This window comes from Myotis myotis, unplaced genomic scaffold, assembly GCF_014108235.1.
Source record: "Myotis myotis isolate mMyoMyo1 unplaced genomic scaffold, mMyoMyo1.p scaffold_m19_p_12, whole genome shotgun sequence".
Lineage (NCBI taxonomy): Eukaryota > Metazoa > Chordata > Mammalia > Chiroptera > Vespertilionidae > Myotis > Myotis myotis.
The window spans coordinates 43356588-43377180 of record NW_023416316.1 but is presented as its reverse complement, the minus strand read 5'-3'; the positions used below and the strand labels follow the sequence as shown (position 1 = coordinate 43377180).

At 42.2% G+C, this 20593-nt stretch overlaps 1 protein-coding gene across 6 annotated transcripts in view; it reads right to left on the bottom strand.

The window, feature by feature from the left end:
- Positions 1-20593, bottom strand: part of DOCK8 (dedicator of cytokinesis 8) — a 196846-nt gene that overhangs the window by 57337 nt on the left and 118916 nt on the right. For all 6 annotated transcript variants that reach the window (XM_036330926.1, XM_036330922.1, XM_036330924.1 and 3 more), the window contains 8 exons: positions 19716-19786; positions 18332-18470; positions 14569-14670; positions 10375-10470; positions 9454-9688; positions 6931-7095; positions 5348-5517; positions 1972-2067 (listed from right to left, as the gene is read on the bottom strand). In XM_036330926.1, the coding sequence (XP_036186819.1) occupies positions 1972-2067; positions 5348-5517; positions 6931-7095; positions 9454-9688; positions 10375-10470; positions 14569-14670; positions 18332-18470; positions 19716-19786 (1074 nt within the window). The remainder of the gene's footprint in view (positions 1-1971; positions 2068-5347; positions 5518-6930; positions 7096-9453; positions 9689-10374; positions 10471-14568; positions 14671-18331; positions 18471-19715; positions 19787-20593) is intronic.

Below are 20593 nucleotides of genomic sequence, written 5' to 3'. Positions count from 1 at the left end.
AAAGATTGCCCTTGACTAAGCCTTAAATTACCCACAATGTGCAGAATGCATGTAACCCAATTTATTAATTTTCACGGACATTAAAATCTGAGAGTTACTCAGCTATACTAAAAGGAGGCAAATGGAAAATCCACGTGCAGATGTCTGGGGATTCTAACTATTTACATCCCTGGCCGGTTCTGGTGATGAATGGAGAATGCTGAATGAAGCTAGTCAGTGGGTTCCACTCATTCTGCCAGGCGAGTCAAACCTTTATAATTTTAATACACGTTAATACATTTGTTTGCTGTTGGGAGTCTTAAGGGAAGCTTTCCCACCTGGAGAGGCATAAGGTGAGTGTTAGTCTGGCAGGTGGTCTAAGTGCGCACATGATGTAATGTGGTTACACACGATCTTCCCACTGCAGGAGAGAGAACACTCTTCTGGCTTTAAAGGGAACCTCCAGAAAGTAGGTCAGCTTGACTGGCTGAGTCTTATGGCAAGAACAGATTAGAGAGGGATTACTGCTTCTTAAAGAATTGATGCTGCTCACCAGGCAACAGTATTACAGGAACACCTTGCTCCCGAGGTTACAGGAAGTAGCCAAGCAGCTGGACCCTGTTTGCTCAGCTCCTAAGGAAACACACCGGCTAAACTTCCCTCGGAAATGAAATTATCTCATTGACCAGAAGCCAAGTTAAAATGAAGCAAGTACAAAACCAGATAATGACTGCACCTGGGAGAAATCAGCCCTGCCTTGAGGTTGTCAGGCTGTAGGAAAATCATGGTTTCTAGAAGGAAAATGGTCCCTGTCACCAGTCACTGCAAAGCTCAAAGCTAAGCTTTAGAGTAAGTGAAAAGTTTATTTTCAGCACCTACGCATATCTCCTTTCACTTCTTTTACCATGAACTCCTGGCACCTCTCCCCAGATTTATGGGGCCTGGGTTAGTGTAGCATGAGCCCTGCAGGGCTCCCGCTCGCTTGATATTTCCCTCACCTAGTCCCAAGTGAGTTACGCTGAGTTCATTTCCTCCTCGCCTGTTTAATACACATTTTCCTGAGTTGTCAGCTGTTGCAAATGGCTTCCCTTTTACTAGCGGTCTTAACAAACACGCAAGACCTTAACGCAGCGGTTCTCAACCTGTGGGTCGTGACCCCTTTGGGGGTCGAATGACCCTTTCACAGGGGTCGCCTAAATACATCCTGCATATCAGATATTTACATTATGATTCATAATAGTAGCAACATTACAGTTATGAAGTAGCAACGAAAATAATTTTATGGTTGGGGGTCACCACAACATGAGGAACTGTATTAGAGGGTTGCGGCATTAGGAAGGTGGAGAACCACTGCCTTAACGTAAGTAGCTACTATAAACATGAGAATCTTGGGTGCATGGCAGAGGAGGAAACCTGGGACAGACAGTTTTCCCCCTCCACCTCTGGGCCACAGTCAGGGACTACAATCAGAGAAGTTTGTTAATATAAGGAGTTCTGGTGAGCAGTTTAACCGCTTGTAAAGTCTCTGAACTCACAGGAAAGGGTGATTAGAAAGAATTATGAGAAAGCATTTCATAGTTCCTTAATATATGTACTGTTAAAATAATTGATGCCACATTATTGCCATGCACTTTGGTGGAGGATGAACTGTCCCCATCTCTCCTTCTCTTAAAAAAAAAAAAAGCTAATGCAGTGGTTCTCAAAGTGTGGTCCCTGGACCAGCATCAGCAAGGGGCTTATTAGAAATGCAAATTCTTGGGCCTCACTTCAGATCTACCGAATCAGAAGCTCTGGGGAGAGGGCCCAGCAATCAGTTTTAACAGGCCTCCCAGGCATATCTGATGCATGGTAAGTTGGAGAACCATTGAGTTAGTAGGTAATTACCTGGTCAAAAAATGGGGGATAGGGAGAGGGCCCCAAACATCTGTGTGTGTGTGTGTGTGTGTGTGTGAAGGGTGGGAAATATTGTCCTCACACTGCCCTGCTCAGTACCTTTTTGCTGGTTGGCCTTGGGGCTCCGGTTGCACTCGGAACATCATTATTGCCAGAGCTATAGTAAGACATCCGGTTGCAGTTGCGATCAGCAATCTGAAATACACAAACCACCACTCAACAGGCAACCAACAGTGGCTCACTGGCAAGATGAGCCAGGGACCGGGAGGTCACCACCTCCAAATTCCCTTTTAATGTATTTTCTACTTTTACCCTGGTTACAAAGGTAAAACGACTGTTTACATAAATAGAAAACAAAGCAAAAGAAGGTAAAGTTACACCTAGTTCTACTTGCACCCGAGACAACTACTGACCACAGTTTGGTGTGTAGTTACTTACAGTGAAACCTAGTTAAGTACCACGGGTGCTTACTAGTAATAGTCCCTTCAACAGTCTCAGTCTGTGACTTTATTGGGAGAGCAGGAAAAAAATGTATGGGAACAGTGCCTCTCTGTGGGTTAGGATGGTACTGTAACTAGCCTCCTCAGCACTGTAAGAAATTGTCAAAAACCACTTCGGACAAACTTTTCTCCCCTTACTACAAAAAATTAGAAAAGTCTTAACCTACCCTACATAGAATTTAATATTTTCACTTTTATTACAGAAAACCGTTATGAGTAAGGCTGTCAGTGATAACTATAGATCACATCTCCAGTGGGCAATCAGAGGAACCTTAAATATAAGGTTGAACCATGGTGTGCTGGCAAATGTTTAGCCACCAGCTCTCAGGGGTGGAGAAGTGGGGCCTGAATTGTAGCATTTGCCAATTTCTGTGCTGTAACTTCTTCCATTGTGGCTGATTTCAAGTTAACACGATGGCTTTGAGCATAACATTGAGAAGAGATGTGCAGTAGCAAACCATTATATAGTATTTCCACCAAACAGATACAATAGACATAACCTCAAGAACACAGATAATAGTAAAATGCAGTAGAATAATTAGGAAGGGATAAGGTTTGAGTACTGCATTTGTGAAGTGGAATAATTTTAGATTTATGGACAAGTTGCAAGGGTGGTACAGAGTTCTAGTACATCCTTCGCCAGGTTCCATTAATGTTATATCTTACATAACTATGGTACATTTGTCAAAACTAAGAAATTAACCTTGGCACATTACTATTAACTAGCCCACAGATTTTATTTGGATTTCTTCAGCTATTCCACTAATGTCCTGTTTCTGTTCCAAGATACAACCCAGGATACCACCCTGCATTTAGATTACCTCTGTTTTTACTATAACTTATTTAATTGTTATTTTATATAATTTAATTTTTAAAAAAATATATTTTATTGATTTTTTTACAGAGAGGAAGGGAGAGGGATAGAGAGTTAGAAACTTCGATGAGAGAAACATTGATCAGCTGCCTCCTGCATACCCCCCACGGGGGATGTGCCCGCAACTAAGGTACATGCCCTCGACTGGAATCGAACCTGGGACCCTTTAGTCCCTAGGCCCACGCTCTATCCACTGAGCCAAACCGGTCAGGGCAAATTTTTAAGATTTTTTAAAAATGTGTTATTAAACACAGACATTATTAAAAATTAAATTATAGCCCTGACCGGTTTGGCTCAGTGGATAGAGCATCGGCCTGCGGACTCAAGGGTCCCTGGTTCAATTCCAGTCAAGGGCATGTACCTTGGTTGCAGGCACATCCCCAGTGGAGGGTATGCAGGAGGCAGCTGATCGATGTTTCTCTCTCATCGATGTTTCTAACTCTCCATCCCTCTCCTTTCCTCTCTGTAAAAAAATCAATAAAATATATTTTTTAAAAATCCTAAAAATTTAATAATCAGCTCTTAAAAAGTAGTATGAGCCAGCTTCAACACCTCCCTGGGTTTTTTTGGTAAGTAAAAATGGGTAGAATATCACCTATGATACACTTATATCCTACCAGAATCTCTGGGGGTGGATCCAGTGTTTTTTATTTTATTTTAAGATTTTTTTGAGAGAGAGGAAGGAAGAGGGACAGAGATGAACATCTATGAGAGAGCTGAACATCAATTGGCTTGGTTCCCGCCAACACACCTCTACCAAGGATCAAGCCCGAAACCTGGGCATGTGCCCTGACCAGTAATCATACCAGCAAACTTTTGGTGCATGGGCGACGCCCAGCCAACTGAGCCACACCAACCAGGGTGGATCCAGTGTTTTTAAAAGATGCGTAGAGGATTCTTAAGTTCAGCCAGGGTTCAAAACCTCCACAGAGGTGAGGACAATAAGGCCCAGGGCAGGAACTGACTTGCCTCTCACCACAAGGCTAGCTGGTGTCAGAGTCGACCCAACCCTGGCGTCCCGATTCCCTTTATCAAAACATACTGTCTCAAATGGGTGGATTTTGTAAGGAAAATTGGCCGAAACCTAGAGAGTTTGATTTATCGTCCTTAGGGGAAATGATCCTACTCTAAAAGCTTAGCCACTTTGAGGCCACAGATAACTGGAAATAAAATTCAGACTAAGAATTCATGGTTGCTTTGTGAAAACAAACAAACAAATTTAAAAAACACCCACTGAATTATATACTTTAAAAGGGTGAATTTTATGGTATGTAAATTATATCACAACTTTTAAAAGTTTCAAATGAGTGACATTCTACAAAATACCTCAAGGAAAGCCTAAGAAACTGTCACAGCTAGCGGGAGCCTAAAGAGACATGAGTACAAAATATAATGAATGTGGTGCCCTGGACGGGGCCCTGAACTGAGAAAGGACATTAGGGAAAATCTGAGAAAATATGAACTTTAGTTACTAATAATAACATATCAATGTTGGTTCAGTAAGTGTGACAAATGTACCATTATAATGTGCAGGGAAACTGGGTATGTGTATACAAAAACTTTCTGTACTGTACTCACAATAATTCTATAAATCTAAATCTGTTCTAAAATAATAAAAAACGTTATCAAGAAAAGGCAACAGGGCAAGTCACCAAACCTCTCAGTTTTTATTTCTCTATAAAATGTGGATTTACTCTTTGGGGTTAGTATAGGGGATAATGAAGCTATAGATGTTAATGAATGCAAAAGGTAAATATAAAAGAACAAAACAAAATAAAAAACAACCTTTCTAGGTATCAAAAATAGTTAGAGCTAATTTTTTTTCCTTGAAAATAAGATTCATGATATTCTTGACTCCTCGTGGCTAAACCAGCAATGCCCTAAAAACGTCCCGCCAGAGTGAACTGAGCAGATCCTCAAATGCCCCTGCACCTTTCTGAATGGCCGCAATCACTTCAAAAGAAAAGACAGTTACTACTCTGAGCAGGAAAGCATTTGACCAACACCGTGGGCAGCCGTCGTGGCTGATGTGTTGTTTCTCCAAGTGTTAGTTAAAAACAGAAAGCCCGCATCCCTCTCCAGGGTTTGGCCTCTCCCCTACCTTTGAGGACATGATGTTCTTCACTTCCTCGTCAGCGGCAGAGTGTGTCCCGGTGAGGTCTGGGTTACTGCTGCTCATCACCCGGGCCTGCAGCAGCTTCGAGCTCACGGCAGCCGCAGAAGTGCGTCCATACGTGTGGTAGCGAGGGTCCGGGAGAGCAGTGGGGCCGCCTGCATCCCATCAGGTACAGACATGTCAATAGAAAGTGGGTCAGAGTCACTTCCTGGACTTGAGAAGGAACTGAAGAGGGATGGGGTAGATAGTGGAATGAAAACCTTCTAGATTGGGCCTTAGAATTAGGGTCTTATTATCAAATGCCTTTGGGAAGACAATGATTTGGGGGTAAGCAGATAGGATGTAAGGCAGTAGGGAGTGGTGAGAGCTGTGGTAGACTGGAAACACGGGCCTCATCCCAAGGCAGGGGCTGCTACTCAGTTCCTGCCTGTTATGGCCACAGAGAGCCTGCCCTCCGGGTTGATGGAGCTTCTGATTTCTCAAGATAAGCTGGAAACATGGATGTATGTATTTGTTTATTAATATTTAAATGATGACAACTTTGTAAGTAAAGTTTTCTGAGATTTCAGGATCCCAGGAATCATCTGAACCTTAGGAGGATAAGTGTATACTATATTTCAATGTTTTTCACCTGTCAGTATATACTTGTCTTCAAAAGTGATTATGTGAGTCTATGACAGTGATGGCAAACCTATGACACGCGTGTCAGAGGTGACACGCGAACTCATTTTTTTTTGGTTGATTTTTCTTTGTTAAATGGCATTTAAATATATAAAATAAATATCAAAAATGTAAGTATTTGTTTTACTATGGTTGCAAATATCAAAAAATTTCTATATGTGACACGGCATCAGAGTTAAGTTAGGGTTTTTCAAAATGCTGACACGCCGAGCTCAAAAGGTTCGCCATCACTAGTCTATGACATAGACCAGTATTTAAAAAAACTCAATTGAAATGGCAGGTTTACTTGAAATAAGGCTGGGTGGACTAATGAGAAGGCCCAGTTTCTTTGCTGGGGCCAAGGACTTTGTGAACTTGTTGGTTATCAAGCTGACCAGTAGGTCTTATTGAGTATTACCTATGTAAATAACAAAGAATGGAGAAATGAAATATTATTATTTCAAAAGGCTAGTTAGAGAGACATGAGAAAAGGGATTTAATTTTTCATAATGATAAATCTAGGAAATAGTGCTTATCATCACTATCAAATATATATTATTCTCCTTACCATTAATTTCCTAGACTCCTAGGCGTCTGTTGTCATTTCTCCATATTTTACAAAAGAGATCCTAACTGAATTGAAAATTACCTACTAGGTAAAGACCAGTGAGGGATTATCAAACAGGCAGAGAAAATAAGTGCTTAGAGTATATAAAGAAGGATGGAGGCAGGAAGAAAGCAAGAGGAAAATCTAGAAATAAACTCTTAATTTTAGTATTCATGTCATATTTGTGTCATTCTGAAAAATAAAATGTAACATTCATGCTTTTTATTTTATTTGAATGACGTGGCAGTGGAGTGGGGGTGAGGGTCCCCGGCCACCAGACTCCACCTCGAGGCCATGCTACCTGACTTGGGCAGGTCCTTCTGCAGCTCGGGCAGGCGGAAGACGTAGTGCACGTAGGAGGCCAGCAGGCAGTTCCTCCCGTGCTGGTCTTTGCTCAGGTCCTTGCTGTTGTGCAGACTGTTGGCGATGGCCACCACGGACTCAAAGGCAAACTGGGAGAAGTTGGCTGAGGAACCAAGATAAAAATGGGCAGCCTCACAGTCGGTCCTTAATGAACCCAAAGTAAAGTGTTCTCCAGGGCAGTGACAGGGAGCATGACCCCCAGCCTAGAGAGCTAGGCGGGCAGGATGATGGCCTGCTGGCTCCGCATGCTGCCAACGGCGTCAGGCTTCCTCCCCCATTCTCGCCCTCCCACCAGCACTGCGCTTTTTCATGACAAAGCATTGAGACTATCCAGACAACCTCCCTTTCTAAACCATGATGTGAACTGGGGCTACTCAGCGGGGTCTGCACTGACATGGTCAGCGTCACCCAGGAGGCTGCTAGAAATGCAGAATCTCAGGCCCCGCCACAGACTCGCTAAGTCAGAATCTGCATTTTCACAGGATGCCCCGGGATTCTCACGCACCCTGTGGTCTGAGATGCACTGTTGCATCTTGGTGTACAGATTGCTCTAAAAGTGTGTGTACTGAGGCGAATCCCTACAATGGACCTTTACAGAGGATTGATTTAGCACATCCACTGTCTTGTTCTGGAGCTCCAGCCTCCACAGTTCGGCTCCACCTTACTTACCCAACTTTGGACCCTTTTCTGCTCAACCTCCACGTCCCTTAAAATGAGGCACTGGTTGTATTATCCCCATCACATGTCTGCTCTTTCGCATCTCTGTGACTTTGCTGATACCGTTGTCCTCACCTAGAAAGCTCTCCTCCCACTCACAAAATCACACCAACCTTTTAATGCTCAACACAATCCTATCGCCCCCACAAAGCCTTTGGTACCACTCAGTACAGGGCTTCAGTGACACCAAGTCCCAACATGCGTTGGCTATTTCTGGTGGTAAGTCCTGTCTTTCTGAGCAGGCTGGAAGCCCTTCCAAGGCAAAGTGCATTTCTCATACTTTCTTGTCTCTCAAGTGCCTTTCATTGTGTCTGACAACGACAGGTCTGAATAAAGGCTTGTGGTCTAAACACCTCTACTTATTCTGCCTGTCCCAACACTCTGCTGTCCCCATGATAAGGCAGCAACTTGCTAAGGAGAAGACGTGTGAATGAATATTTTTGTCTAACACACAAGTCTATATTAAATAGCTGAAACATGCAAAGCAGTGTGCCACATAGGTGGGGGCATAGAAAGAAATCCAGGGAGGGGAGAGGTCACTTCTCTGCAGGAATCTCGCTGGAGAGGTGTCAGCTGCACGTCTGAAATGTAGCCTACAACATAGGATGTCTTATCTGTGGACCACAAAAGACACACCCCAGGATACAGTGCAAACAAGGGGTTAAGAAGACATCTCTTCCCTGGTCTACGAGTTCAGCAAGTACCTCCGCTCCCCCCAATCAATTTACTCAGATTCCATAGCCCAACTGGGCTATTTCCTTCTTTCCTCGCACTCCCGTGCTTTTCTGAGTCTCTGCTTTTGCACTCCCTTTCACTGTCTCCATTTGGGCTGCTTTCTCTCTACACCTCCTTCAAGGTCATCGCAAGCACCTTCTTCCTAGAGCCTCCAACATCCTCCCAGATGGATGTTCTAGCGCCTCCTCTCCCCCCAGTATTTTTAGCCGTGTCCTTTCGAGGATTCTTGTCCTATGCTGCTGCTCTTCACTGTATTTATTGTAAGTCCTCTCAGGTCAGCTATGCTCTCTATTATTGCGAAGCCTGCAACTGCTAGCACAGTACTGGGAACACTGATGATGCCTAAAAGACATCCCCTGGACTCGCTAGCACGGGATAACATAAGCCCAGACAAAAACAGTGTCAGACAAAAATGCCCTACACCAGCCAATCTGCCCCAGCAGGAGTCAGGAGAACCACGGGACCCACAGGACCCACGTCTTACATGACATTATTTCCAACGGAAGTTTTACACATTGTATTTAATGTTCACTTGTTAAAAGCAAGCATTTAAAATACACTATCAGTCAGCCAATAGCTGAGTGGTTGCCAGGGGCTAAGGGGATCAATATAAAACATGATCACATTGCATTTCAAATTAGAATTCCTTTCCTTCTACTTAATATGAATTGTCTTATTCTTTTGAGATATTTTATTTCCCTGTTGGTCAAGAAAACAAAAATATCTTAGAAGTACAAGAATTCTATCCACTACAAGGAATGGAATTTGAAAGACTGCTTCTAATAGTTTTAAAAATTTATTTTAAAAACTATGATTTTAAGCATCCAATCTTAATTTCTTTTTTAACATCCAGGGAGAGTAAGAAATAGCCCTGGACCTGGCCTGCTTTGGACTCACATTATCAACAGAAAAGAAGATCACACTTTCCCTGCTCCCAGGATTTCTGGAAAATCATGTCTCCTAACACAAGGCACTGCCTGCCTCTTCCCGCCTCCTCCCAGCCTCCTACCTGTCTGGCCGGCGATGACCATGGGCTGCACGGACAGCTGGAAGAGCTTGTCCAGCACCAGGTGCAGGAAGAGCACGAGGGGCTCCAGGCGGGAGGAGTTGAGCCAGATGATGCTGAGCTTCAGCTCATGCTCCAGCGTCGTCTCACTGATCTTCTGGTCCAGCACACGGATGGGGAAGGTCACCTGGCTCTCCAAGGAGTGGCAGAGAGTGAAGAACTTCTCCAGGTGGTTGTCCTGGGAAGGCAGACAGCAGGCCTCAGGGTCTTATCCCATCCAGGCTCACCAGTGAATTCATAAACACAATCAAATGGCTCCTCATAGGCAGAGCCCTTTATCCCAGGTTTTAGATCACAAGTTCTAAGAAGACATGGATGTTTCAGACCAAGGTTATGAACCGCTTTGTAGAGTGGTGTGCACAAAATAGACCCTCTCCATTAACTATTAACTGAAGAAGAAAATAATTTGGACTCTGACATATTCTGTAAGCAGAAGCAAGCCACCAGGTGAGCATACACAGCCCAAAATGGGTCTACACGGGTGCAAAACTCTAACAGTGGCACGAAAAGGAGGGAATGTAGAAGTGGGAGAAAGGCTGGTGAAGTGGCAGAATCCCAGAGGGGAATGAGATAGAGACTTTAAATGAAGTCTTTCCACATAATTTCTCAGCCAACTGTGCAGGGACTGGGTTCCTTCATTTAGGTGCTCAACCTTTTGATAAGGTCTTTCCATTCAAATGAAAATTAAACCTGAACAGGCTCGGAAAGCCCCCATAAAGAACTAAAGGTTATGTTTGTTTTATTTGTGCACAGTGATTTTCATTGGTCGGTTACTGGGCTGTCCTTAGAAGGTTCTCTGCTGCACCCCCATCGTCACTATTGGCTTCCTGGCTCTGAGGTGAAGCGGACCTCAGTGTTCCTTACCTGGGTGTGAACGGAAGAAACAGCTTGCACTTCAATATTAAATACTCCCTTATGTCCTTCAGCCCACTTAATAGGAGGATTCTGTAAAGGGACTTTCTGTGTTAAAGAAAAGAAAAAGATTAGCAATTCAATCCCTTTTTCTGAATACTAGCAAGCAGTACGAAGCAACTTGACTGTAAATGTAAGGTTATCTATAATAATAAAAGCGTAATTGCTAATTAGACCAGACAGCTGAACGACCTTCCAGATGTCATTCTGGATATCCTTCTGGACGAAGCTGTGGTAACGGGGGCCGAGGCAGAGGCAGTTAGGGGTGATCAGGCAGGCAGGCAGGTGAATGGTTAGGGGTGATCAGGCAGGCAGGCAGGCAAGTGGTTAGGTGCCAGCAGTCCCAGATTGCGGTGTTGGGCCTAAACTGGCAGTCGGACATCCCCTGAGGGGTCCCAGATTGCGAGAGGGTGCAGGCTGGGCTGAGGGGACCCCCTCATGCACAAATTTTGTACACTGGGCCTCTAGTTCAAATATAAAATTCCCCAGAAAACAAATAGAATTGGCCTTGGAGTTAGAAGCTCTGGGTTCAAGTGCTGTTCTGTCCTGAACTAGTTACTTTTACTTTGCCAACTCAATTAAACTCTTTGGGCCTTTGTTTTCTTTGCTGAAATGATGGGTTTGAACTGAGTGATCTGTCTTTAAGCTCCTACCCAGCATTGATAAATCCTTGATTCTAGGAATTGAAATAGAGTAATATGTTGGTGATTTCCCCATTAGTCAGGAATATCAAGAAAAAGCCTAGGGTATCTTTTACACGACATAAAATTGTAATGCTTTTGAGCACCTACAATTGCTTTCCCTTTTAACAAAACATTTCCAAGTAGTAGTCCTGCTAGGCTCCTACTTTAATTACTTTAAGTGACTCTCTTATGTCATTTATGTATTAATAGCTCTGTAACCCTAAGAGGCAATTTTTTGCCTTAAATTCCCATGGAATTATCTTCCTCAGGAGACATCATACAGCATTGGGTGAGGAGGGCCTAGTCTGACACAGCCACATGAGTGTGGATTTTGCAGCTCTTGCATTTTTTTTCGTTAATTCTCACCTAAGGATATTTTTTCCATTGATTTTTAGAGAGAATGGAAGGGAAGGAGGGAGGTAGAGAGACAGAGAGACACAGAGAAAGAGAGAGACAAAGAGAGAGAGACACAGAGAAAGAGAGAGAGACATACATAGATTGGTTGCCTCCTGCAACCTAGGTATGTGCCCTTGACCAGGTATCAAACCTTTGACCTTTAGGTGAGCAGGCCGACACTCTAACCACTGAGCAGTGTGGCCAGGGCATCTCTTGCATTTTAATGGCAGGAATGCTGTATTTACAAGGGTAGAATGTGTGGACGGGGTGAGTACTTTTGGAAATATCTAAGATAGAGTCACAAACAGGTCAAAGCTGAACCCAGCCCACGGACAAATTCCGTTTGGCTCAGTGTTGGAAACTTTTTCGAATTTGTTGCCAACATTTAAAAGTCAGAAAAATTTCACATGAAAGCCTATTTTTCTAACTTCTTTTGAGAACCAGAAGATATGAAGACATTGGGCATGCGTCCCAGAATGCCACTGATCTGTGGGGCGGAGGAGCAGCTGTGACCTTCAGTGGGCAATCTCCAGCGGGAACAAAGTCCACCAGGACCCGGAACTCACTGTCAGAAAGTCCAACTCCTGGGGACACTGGAGTCTGCCTCCTACGACCTTAAGCAGCACTGTCCACTAAAAAATATATTGTGAGCCACATGTCACTTAAAATATTCTAGTAGCCATATTTAAAAAATTTAAAGGAACATATGATAGTAATTTTAATATAGATAGCTTAAATATATAGCCTAAATATAGCCTAAAGAGTATTGATTATTATATCTAATCATGTATTATTAAATATATAGCCTAAATATTGTTTCAATATGTAATCACTATAAAAATTATGAATGATATATTTTACATACTTTTTTTTCTACTAAGCCTTTGAAACTGGGTTTGTATTTTATACTTACATTATATTCCAGTTTAGACAAGCCCTATTTTTAAAAATGTATACATATTTATTGATTTCAAAGAGGAAGGGAGAGGGAGAGAGAGGTAAAAACATCAATGATGAGAGAGAATCATTGATCGGCTGCCTCCTACAGGCCCCCCCACTGGGGATCAAGCCCGCAACCTGGGCCTGTGGCCTGACTAGGAATAGAACTGTCACCTCCTGATTCACAGGTTGATTCTGAACAACTGAGCCACACCAGCTGGGCTGGACAAGCCACATTTTAATAGCCACAAATGACTAGTGGCAACTGTATTGGACAATATTAAGTCTTCAGGCTGAGGGTATATCTATAAAGATAGTTTGGGGCAAGAAGAAAAAAAATAATATTTACTTCAGCATAGAGCTTGTTTCTTGATATGCATTATTTCATTTAATGTTCACAACAACCTTATGGACAGGTGTGGGTGAGGTTTCATCGCTAAGACACAGAGAGGGTAAGCAAATTCACCCATGTATGTTCACACGGCTAGGGAGTGGCAGAGTCTGGATTTTGGATCCAAATTTGTTTGTTCCTAAAACCCAGGTTTGCTCTGCAGCATTAAGAAGATAATTAAGGGTTCCAAGAAATTAGAATGTGCATGATGAAAAGGCGGCGGTGAGGGCATCAGAAGGGCCTGTGTATCCAAATCATAAGAATAATCAGGGCATGTCTGTGAACACACTCAGGGTGATCTCAGGTGGTTCTGAGGAGAGCGGTTTTGGTCTAAAGCCGGGCACACGACTGTGACCCAGGGCAAAGAAAGATTCTCTCTCCAGAGAAAAAGAGAAATAAGAGAAAAATGGAATAGCCTGAGAATGATAGATGGGTAGTCAGAGTAGGAAAGAAAGTTGACTATTAAGGTTGGAACTAAATTAAAATTCCTAGGAAATTCTTCAGCCTGAAAATTATTATAATAAATAACCCAAAAGAGATGAAGGGGGATCCATAGATTAAAAGAGTCTTAAAGACAAGTCAACCAATAGCAATGTATGGACCTTATTTGGATCCTGATTCAAACAAACAGCTGTAAATAAAAATATGGCATTAATGAGATCATTGAAAATTTGATTACTAACTGGATATTTGAAGATATTAAGGCATTATTAATTTTAAGATACAACAATGGTTAAAAAAAGAGCCCTTATCTTTGAAGATACATACTAGAATATGCATAAACTAGAGGCCTGGTGCACAACATTCATGCACTGCGGGGGTAGCCCAGCCTGCGCCTTCTTGCAGTCTGGGACCCCTTGGGAGATGTCCAACTGCTGGCTTAGGCCTGCTCCCGTGGACATCCCCTGAGGGGTCCTCAGCACTGCTGCCGCTGCACTCACCAGTCATGATCCCAGCTTCTGGCTGAGCAGTGCTCCCCCTGTGGGAGCTCACTGACCACCAGGGGGCAGCTCCTGCATTGAGTGTCTGCCCCCTCGGGGTCAGTGCATGTCATAGCGACCAGTCATTCCACTGTTCGGTCGATTTGCATATTAGGGTTTTATTATATAGGATGCAATGCTATGATGTCAGGGATTTTCTTTAAAATATTACTATTGAAATAAACCTCCACCAACCAGACTGAGAATATGAGAGCAGTGCCGGTGTGGTCAGAATGGCGAGTCCACTGGGCTCCCTTCTAATGGGGCAAGAAGCAGTGCAGGAAACAGGAGGAGGGGAAGGCTACTGGCATTGGCAAAGGAATAAAAACCCCACTATCCATCTGGGGACAGTGACAATTGACCCATAGGAGAAACTGATGGAATCTCGCCCAGGAACCTTTTATAAGGATCCGTGCTGGGAGCAGCTGTTATCTGAAGTGGGCTCCATTTGCCCCCCTTTCACATTACATTATTTGTGAATCCCTTTTTGCAAGGCAATACTGCCTCTGGCGCAGGCTGCATTTACTAAACGTTCTGAATTGGTGATGTCTAAATGAATGTTTTTTCATGGCTACTTGTTTTTCCCATCCTATCAGACCCATGTGTTCCCAGAAAACACTGTATGCTGACAGATGACTGTTCCCCAACACATGCTGAGCATCCTCAGTCCTGTTGAAGGCACTGGGAAGTGGATCTGGGAAGGTGATCTAAGATCACGGCTGGACAAGAAACAGCTGACGGCCAGCTTGCTGGTTACCTCTGCAGAATGCATGGAGTAGTTAGGTGGCAGCTTTTCCAAGGCAACTGGGAGACAGTAGGATCCAGTTTGAAGACGTTCATTTAAGAGAATTGGCAGCCACTGAAATAGATGATGTAGAGAATAAAGTGGAATTTATTACTACATATAACTCTGGCAATTTATCTAGCTCACAATAATCAAATGCAACTAAACGATGATTAGATATTGACCAGGACTCTTTTTGGCAGTAATTTCTGTCAAGTTCTTTGCATTTTAAATTCCGTGAGAGCTCCAGAGGTGGTAATATCAATGATTTACTGCTTTCAGAGCCAAAGTAGTAGCATTTTTCTTTAAAGCTAATGTTTGTGTGTCTCTGAACAACATCAATGCTTATGTTAACTTTTATATTTTTTAAAGAAACAACTTTTTTCTCCTTGGAGAAAAAAAGAGCTAGTTTTATACCAGGTGGAGCAAAAGTAGGTTTATAGTCGTGAATGTGCGGACCACAGTTTATTTTTGTATTATTACTTATTAATTATTGTATAATTTTCCATATGAACAACTGTAAACCTATTTTTGCCCACCCTCCATGTAAAGCATATATATAAAATTTAGAAATAATAGATATTGCAATGCTTTAAAATGTTTTTACTTACTATTGTTTATTCTAAACGCATGGTAAACAAGTATACATTCATAATATATATAAGTTATATATATATATATATGTATATTTCCCAATGATACATTTTTGTATTAAAATACCCTCTGTAATTTAAAAAATAATATCTTCAAATAATATATTTAGAGACATACAAAACTTGCAAATGGATACTAAAACTATATATACAACAATACAACATACCCAGTACTTCAATGGCCAATTTTAACAGATTTTGAAATATCACTGAATTAATAGGTTTTATTTAACTTAAAAAATTTTTAATATAAATCATTTTTTATTTTTCAATTACAGTTTGCATACAATATTATCTTAGATTTAGTGTACACCCCAGTGATTAGATATTATATAACTTACTAAATGATCATCCTGATAAATCTCATACCCATCTGACATGCATACTTATTAGAATATTATTGATTATATTCCATATGCTTTCCTTTACATCTCATGACTACTTTGTAACAACCAATTTGTACTTCTTAATCCCTTCATTTTTTTCAACCATTTCCCTACCTACCTCCCATCTGTCAACTATCAAAATGCTCTCTGTATCTATGAGCCTGTTTCTGTTTTACTTCTTCTTTTATTTTGTTTTTAGATTCAATTGTTGATAGATATGTATTTATTGCCATTTTAATAGTCATATTTTTATCTTTTTCTTCTTCTTAAAAAATACCCTTTCACATTTCATGTTATACTGGTTTGGTGATGATGAACTCCTTTAGCTTTTTCTTGTCTGAGAAGTTTTATCTGTCCTTTGATTCTAAATGATAGCTTTGCTGGGTAGAGTAATCTTGGCTGTAGGTCCTTGCTTTTCCTCACTTTGACTATTTCTGGCCTGCAAAGTTTCTATTGAGAAATCAGCAGACAGTTTTATGGGAGCTCCCTTGTAGGTAACTAACTGCTTTTCTCTTGCTGCTTTTAAGATTCTTTCTTTGTCTTTAAACTTTTGCATTTTAATTATGCTGTGTCTTAGTGTGGGCCTCTTTGTCATCTTGTTTGGAACTCTGTGCTTCCTGGGCTTATATGTCTATTTATTTCATCACGTTAGGGGAGTTTTCTGTCATTTTTTTCAAATAGGTTTTCAATTTCTTACTCTATCTTCTCCTTCTAGCACCTCCATGATGTGAATGTCAGTACAATTGAAGTTGTCCCAGAGGCTCGTTATACTATCCTCAATTTTTAAAATCCTTTTTTCTTTTTGCTGTTCTGATTAGGTGTTATTTTGCTTCCTTATACTTCAAATTTCTGTTTGATTCTCAGCTTCATATACTCTACTGTTGATTCTCTATAAATTATTCTTCATATCAGTTAGTGTATCTTTCATTTCTGACTGGTCCTTTTTTATGCAGTTGAGGTTCTCACTAAGTTCATTATGCATCCTTATAACTCTGCATCTAGTAGATTACTTATTTCCATTTTGTTTAGTTCTTTTTTTGGAGTTTTATTCTGTTCTTTCATTTGGGACATGTTTGTCTTTTCATTTTGGCAATCTCCCTGTTTTTGTTTCTATGTATTAGGTAGAGCTGCTATGGCTCCCAGGCTTGATAGAGTGGCCTTATGTATTAGATGTCTGTTGGATCCAGTGGCACAGCCTCCTCGATCACCCAAGCTGGGCATTTGAGGTACACCCCCAATGTATGGGCTGTGTACACCCTTCTGTTGTATTTGAACCTTGATTGCTATTGGCATGTCATTGAGAGGGATTTATGTCTAGGGCAGCCAGGAGGATCAGCCACCATGGAGGATCAGCCGTGTAAGGGCCCACCCTACAGAGGAGGACTTACTTCAGCAGGTCTCTGGTGCCTGCTGACTTCTTTAGTGTGTAGCTTGTGGAAGTGGTTAGGAGGTACTTCGATGTGGCCTGAAGCTGTCTACTGAGTTTGCTGGTTCTGGGGCCTCCTGGGAGTTGCAGACCAAGGTCAACTACCACCTGTGTTCTGCCCAGGACCATCTGACATGAGTCACAAAGTGATCTTCAGATGGCTGCTACTTAGACTAGGTTTGGAGGTGCCCCAGTAAGGCCAAGCTGTGAACCAAGGCCAACTGCTGCTAATGCTGGGCCTGGGGCCAATTCGCTAGAGATACAAGACACACTTTGGCCAGATGCTGCTTGTTTGAGAGATTTGGGGAAAATATAAAGCATGAGCCAAGACAGGCCATTTGTATGGAAAAGCAATTGGAAACAGCTTGGATGAATCCACAAGTTGGGTGGGTTGGGGTCTTCAGGGGAACCACTGGGGTGCAGTGAACAGTGATAGCCAGGTTGATAGGAACCGGCCTGCCGGCTCTGTGTGGGGAGGGCTCAGAAAAGGAACAATGGCTTCTTCCAGCACTTCTGTCTTGGAGAGAGCTGCCCTTCCAGCTCTCACTCTGATGCCAGACAATTCAGTTCCTCCCTGGTGTTCCTGGTGCCTTTTGAGCTGCTTCCCAATTGCTGGAGCTCAGAGGGACTAAGTCCAAGTAAGACATGCATGGGCCATTTAAGAGGAATGCCTAGGACTCTATGAGCCCTAGTCTTACTCAGCCACAATCCTGTTGGCTTTTAGAACCAGAAGTCATGGGAACTTCTCTTGCTGGCACTGGAACCCTGGGCTTGGAGGGGCCTACTTTGGGGCTGGGACTCCTCACTCCTCAGGAGGGAACTTTCCCAGCCAAGATATTCCCCCTGATTTTTACCTGCCACATGTGCATGTGGGAACAGCCCATTTTGCATCTCCATCTACCCTTTTAATCTCAATGTGGCTTCTTCTTTAAATCCCTAGTTGTATTCATTTAGCTAGACTTTAGGCAATTCTGAATGATGACTGTTCTGTAGTTTAGTTGTAATTTTGATGTCACAATGCTTTTTATTTTATTTTATTTTTTAGGTAAATGTGTGTTCTTTCAATATCTATCTCCCACTAGCTTTCCATTCCTAAAATTTGTCATTTGCTAAGTCGAGTCATCTCTGCTCTTTACTATAATCTGTTTTGGTACATTCTGTTACTTGTGACAGGAAAAAAGCAATTGAATAGAATTTAGTTGTTTATCTCTGCAGGGACCTTGGATGCACCAAGGACTGCAGTGTGAATTGGCAAGTTGAAAACGACTCACTGAATATCCCAGGAGACTTTCTATGGAGGCTCCTTGCTTCTGCTGACAGCTGATATGATAGAAGGTGAACAGGAGGTGGTGATTTACTGTGAGCTTAGCAGGGAGCTTAATTTTCACTTCTTCATAGAAGTCTGGAGACCTGTTTCAAAAGCACATTATACACACATAACTTTTAGCAAGAATGACAACTTCTCTGACTATAAATTATAATGCAACAGACCCTTTACTTCTCAGAATCTGTCTGCTTGGTGTTTTGCTTTTCATTTTATAGCATTCTGCTCCTTGGCTAGAAGCCCTTGAGACCAAGCTTATGTCACTAGATACACTTCACTTACATAAGGGCACTTAGAAACTGAAGACTTTGGGGGTGGGGGTGGAGGATTTCCACACACAATGGAAAAATCCAACAACTTATTTTGAAAAGGGGATGAGGTTCAATGCCCTGTTGTGACCTCATTTTCTGTCTCTACCCTAAGAACAGAGACAGGCACATCAAAGGATTTTGGAGAAACAAATGAATGAAGCAGGAGGAAAAGGAACTTGATTTTGATGAATTACAATGTCCCAGATACTTTACCAAGAGCTTCATGTACCTTACTCACTTACTCCTCATCCCAACCCAGCAATGAGGGTTTAGAGCAGCTGTGGGCAAACTACGGCCTGCGGGCCGGATCCGGCCCGTTTGAAATGAATAAAACTAAAAAAAAAAAGACCGTACCCTTTTATGTAATGATGTTTACTTTGAATTTATATTAGTTCACACAAACACTCCAGCCATGCTTTTGTTCCGGCCCTCCGGTCCAGTTTAAGAACCCATTGTGGCCCTCGAGTCAAAAAGTTTGCCCACCCCTGGTTTAGAGGAAGACTTAAATGGGCCAAGTCCATTTGACCCTGTACAGATTTCCCTCTCCCACCTGTAAAATGGAATAATTTACACACTATTTTGGAACTCAATTTACCCAGAAAATAATGAGTGCTCCATTTCCCCTTTCGTCAACTTAATTTTTCTTAAACTAGGTAGTGGTATAGGTGTGGAGTGGTGTAGACAAGGAGACAAGAGCTCGATTTTGTTTCTGGCCCCTTCAGTATTTCAAAGCAAGTTAAGAAATGTATTTATTTAACACCATGAAACTTCTCTGTATCATACTAGATAGAAGGCTCCAGAAAATCAAAACGCTATGAAGTTCTTGAGTGTATGTTCTTCTCTCAATCTTAGTTAATGGCAAAAATTGTGTATCTGCAACACAGAATCATGTAACTAGCATGAATTTCCTCTGTCCCTGAATTATAAGAACCATTGGAAGGAATCACCTCGGGGATTCAGAAAAGCCACCAAATAATGAAACAATCTTGACTTATGTTTAGAACTCTGCAATACACTTACTTATTGTGGTATGTGACAGCTGTGTACACTTCCTGCAGAAATTCAGGCCCATTGGATTTTCCAAAGATGACCTATTGACCAATATAAAAAGGACCAAATTAACCGTGATATTTGAGTATATGAAACCAACCATCATCAGCTCAATAGGACATTCTTTTCTCATATAGCTATACTGTGTAAGTTAAGAGTGCTGAGTTCTACGACCAGCCCAACCACACGGATGCAAAATAACTGGCTATGAAGGGTAAAGTGAGGCCCCAAGGCCACAGGTTTGTGAGACTGGGAAACTGGTGCCCTGTCCACTCTGCCTCACTTCCTAGAGGTCTACATTTTTGGGCAAAGTCACATCAGTTAAAGATCCCTGCCCTTTTCCCTCCAAAGACATGGGCCTGGTCACTGGGGTGATCAGGACCTCCCCTGTCCACATGTTTGGGCTATTTAGAAAGAGACACCTTTTGGGCTTCATTCAGCCTTAACAGTACATGATTTGTCAAGTGGATTCACTTCTGGACAAAGAAAAAAGGGCCCTTTTTATTAGATGCAATAATCCCTTGGTGATTAGAGAACAGGCTGGAGTTTGGCCCCCATTCATCCCTGGCTGGGCACTTGGTTCCATTCAGGATTTGCATAGCCATACCCGGCAGCTCTGGTGGACTTGCCATGAGCCAGAGCAAAGAGAATCAGGGGAGTCCTCCTCTAGGATTTCTTTCCTACCACCATTGCAAGAGAAGGCCTTGCATTGGGAAGGTAGGTGAGGCATTTGGAGGATGGTTAAAAAATAAAGAAGAAAATATTTGGAGAATGGAATCCCTGAAAAAAATTATTTCAGTAGGAAGGTTTAGTAATTGAATTCTATGACTTGCAGAAAATAGAAACAG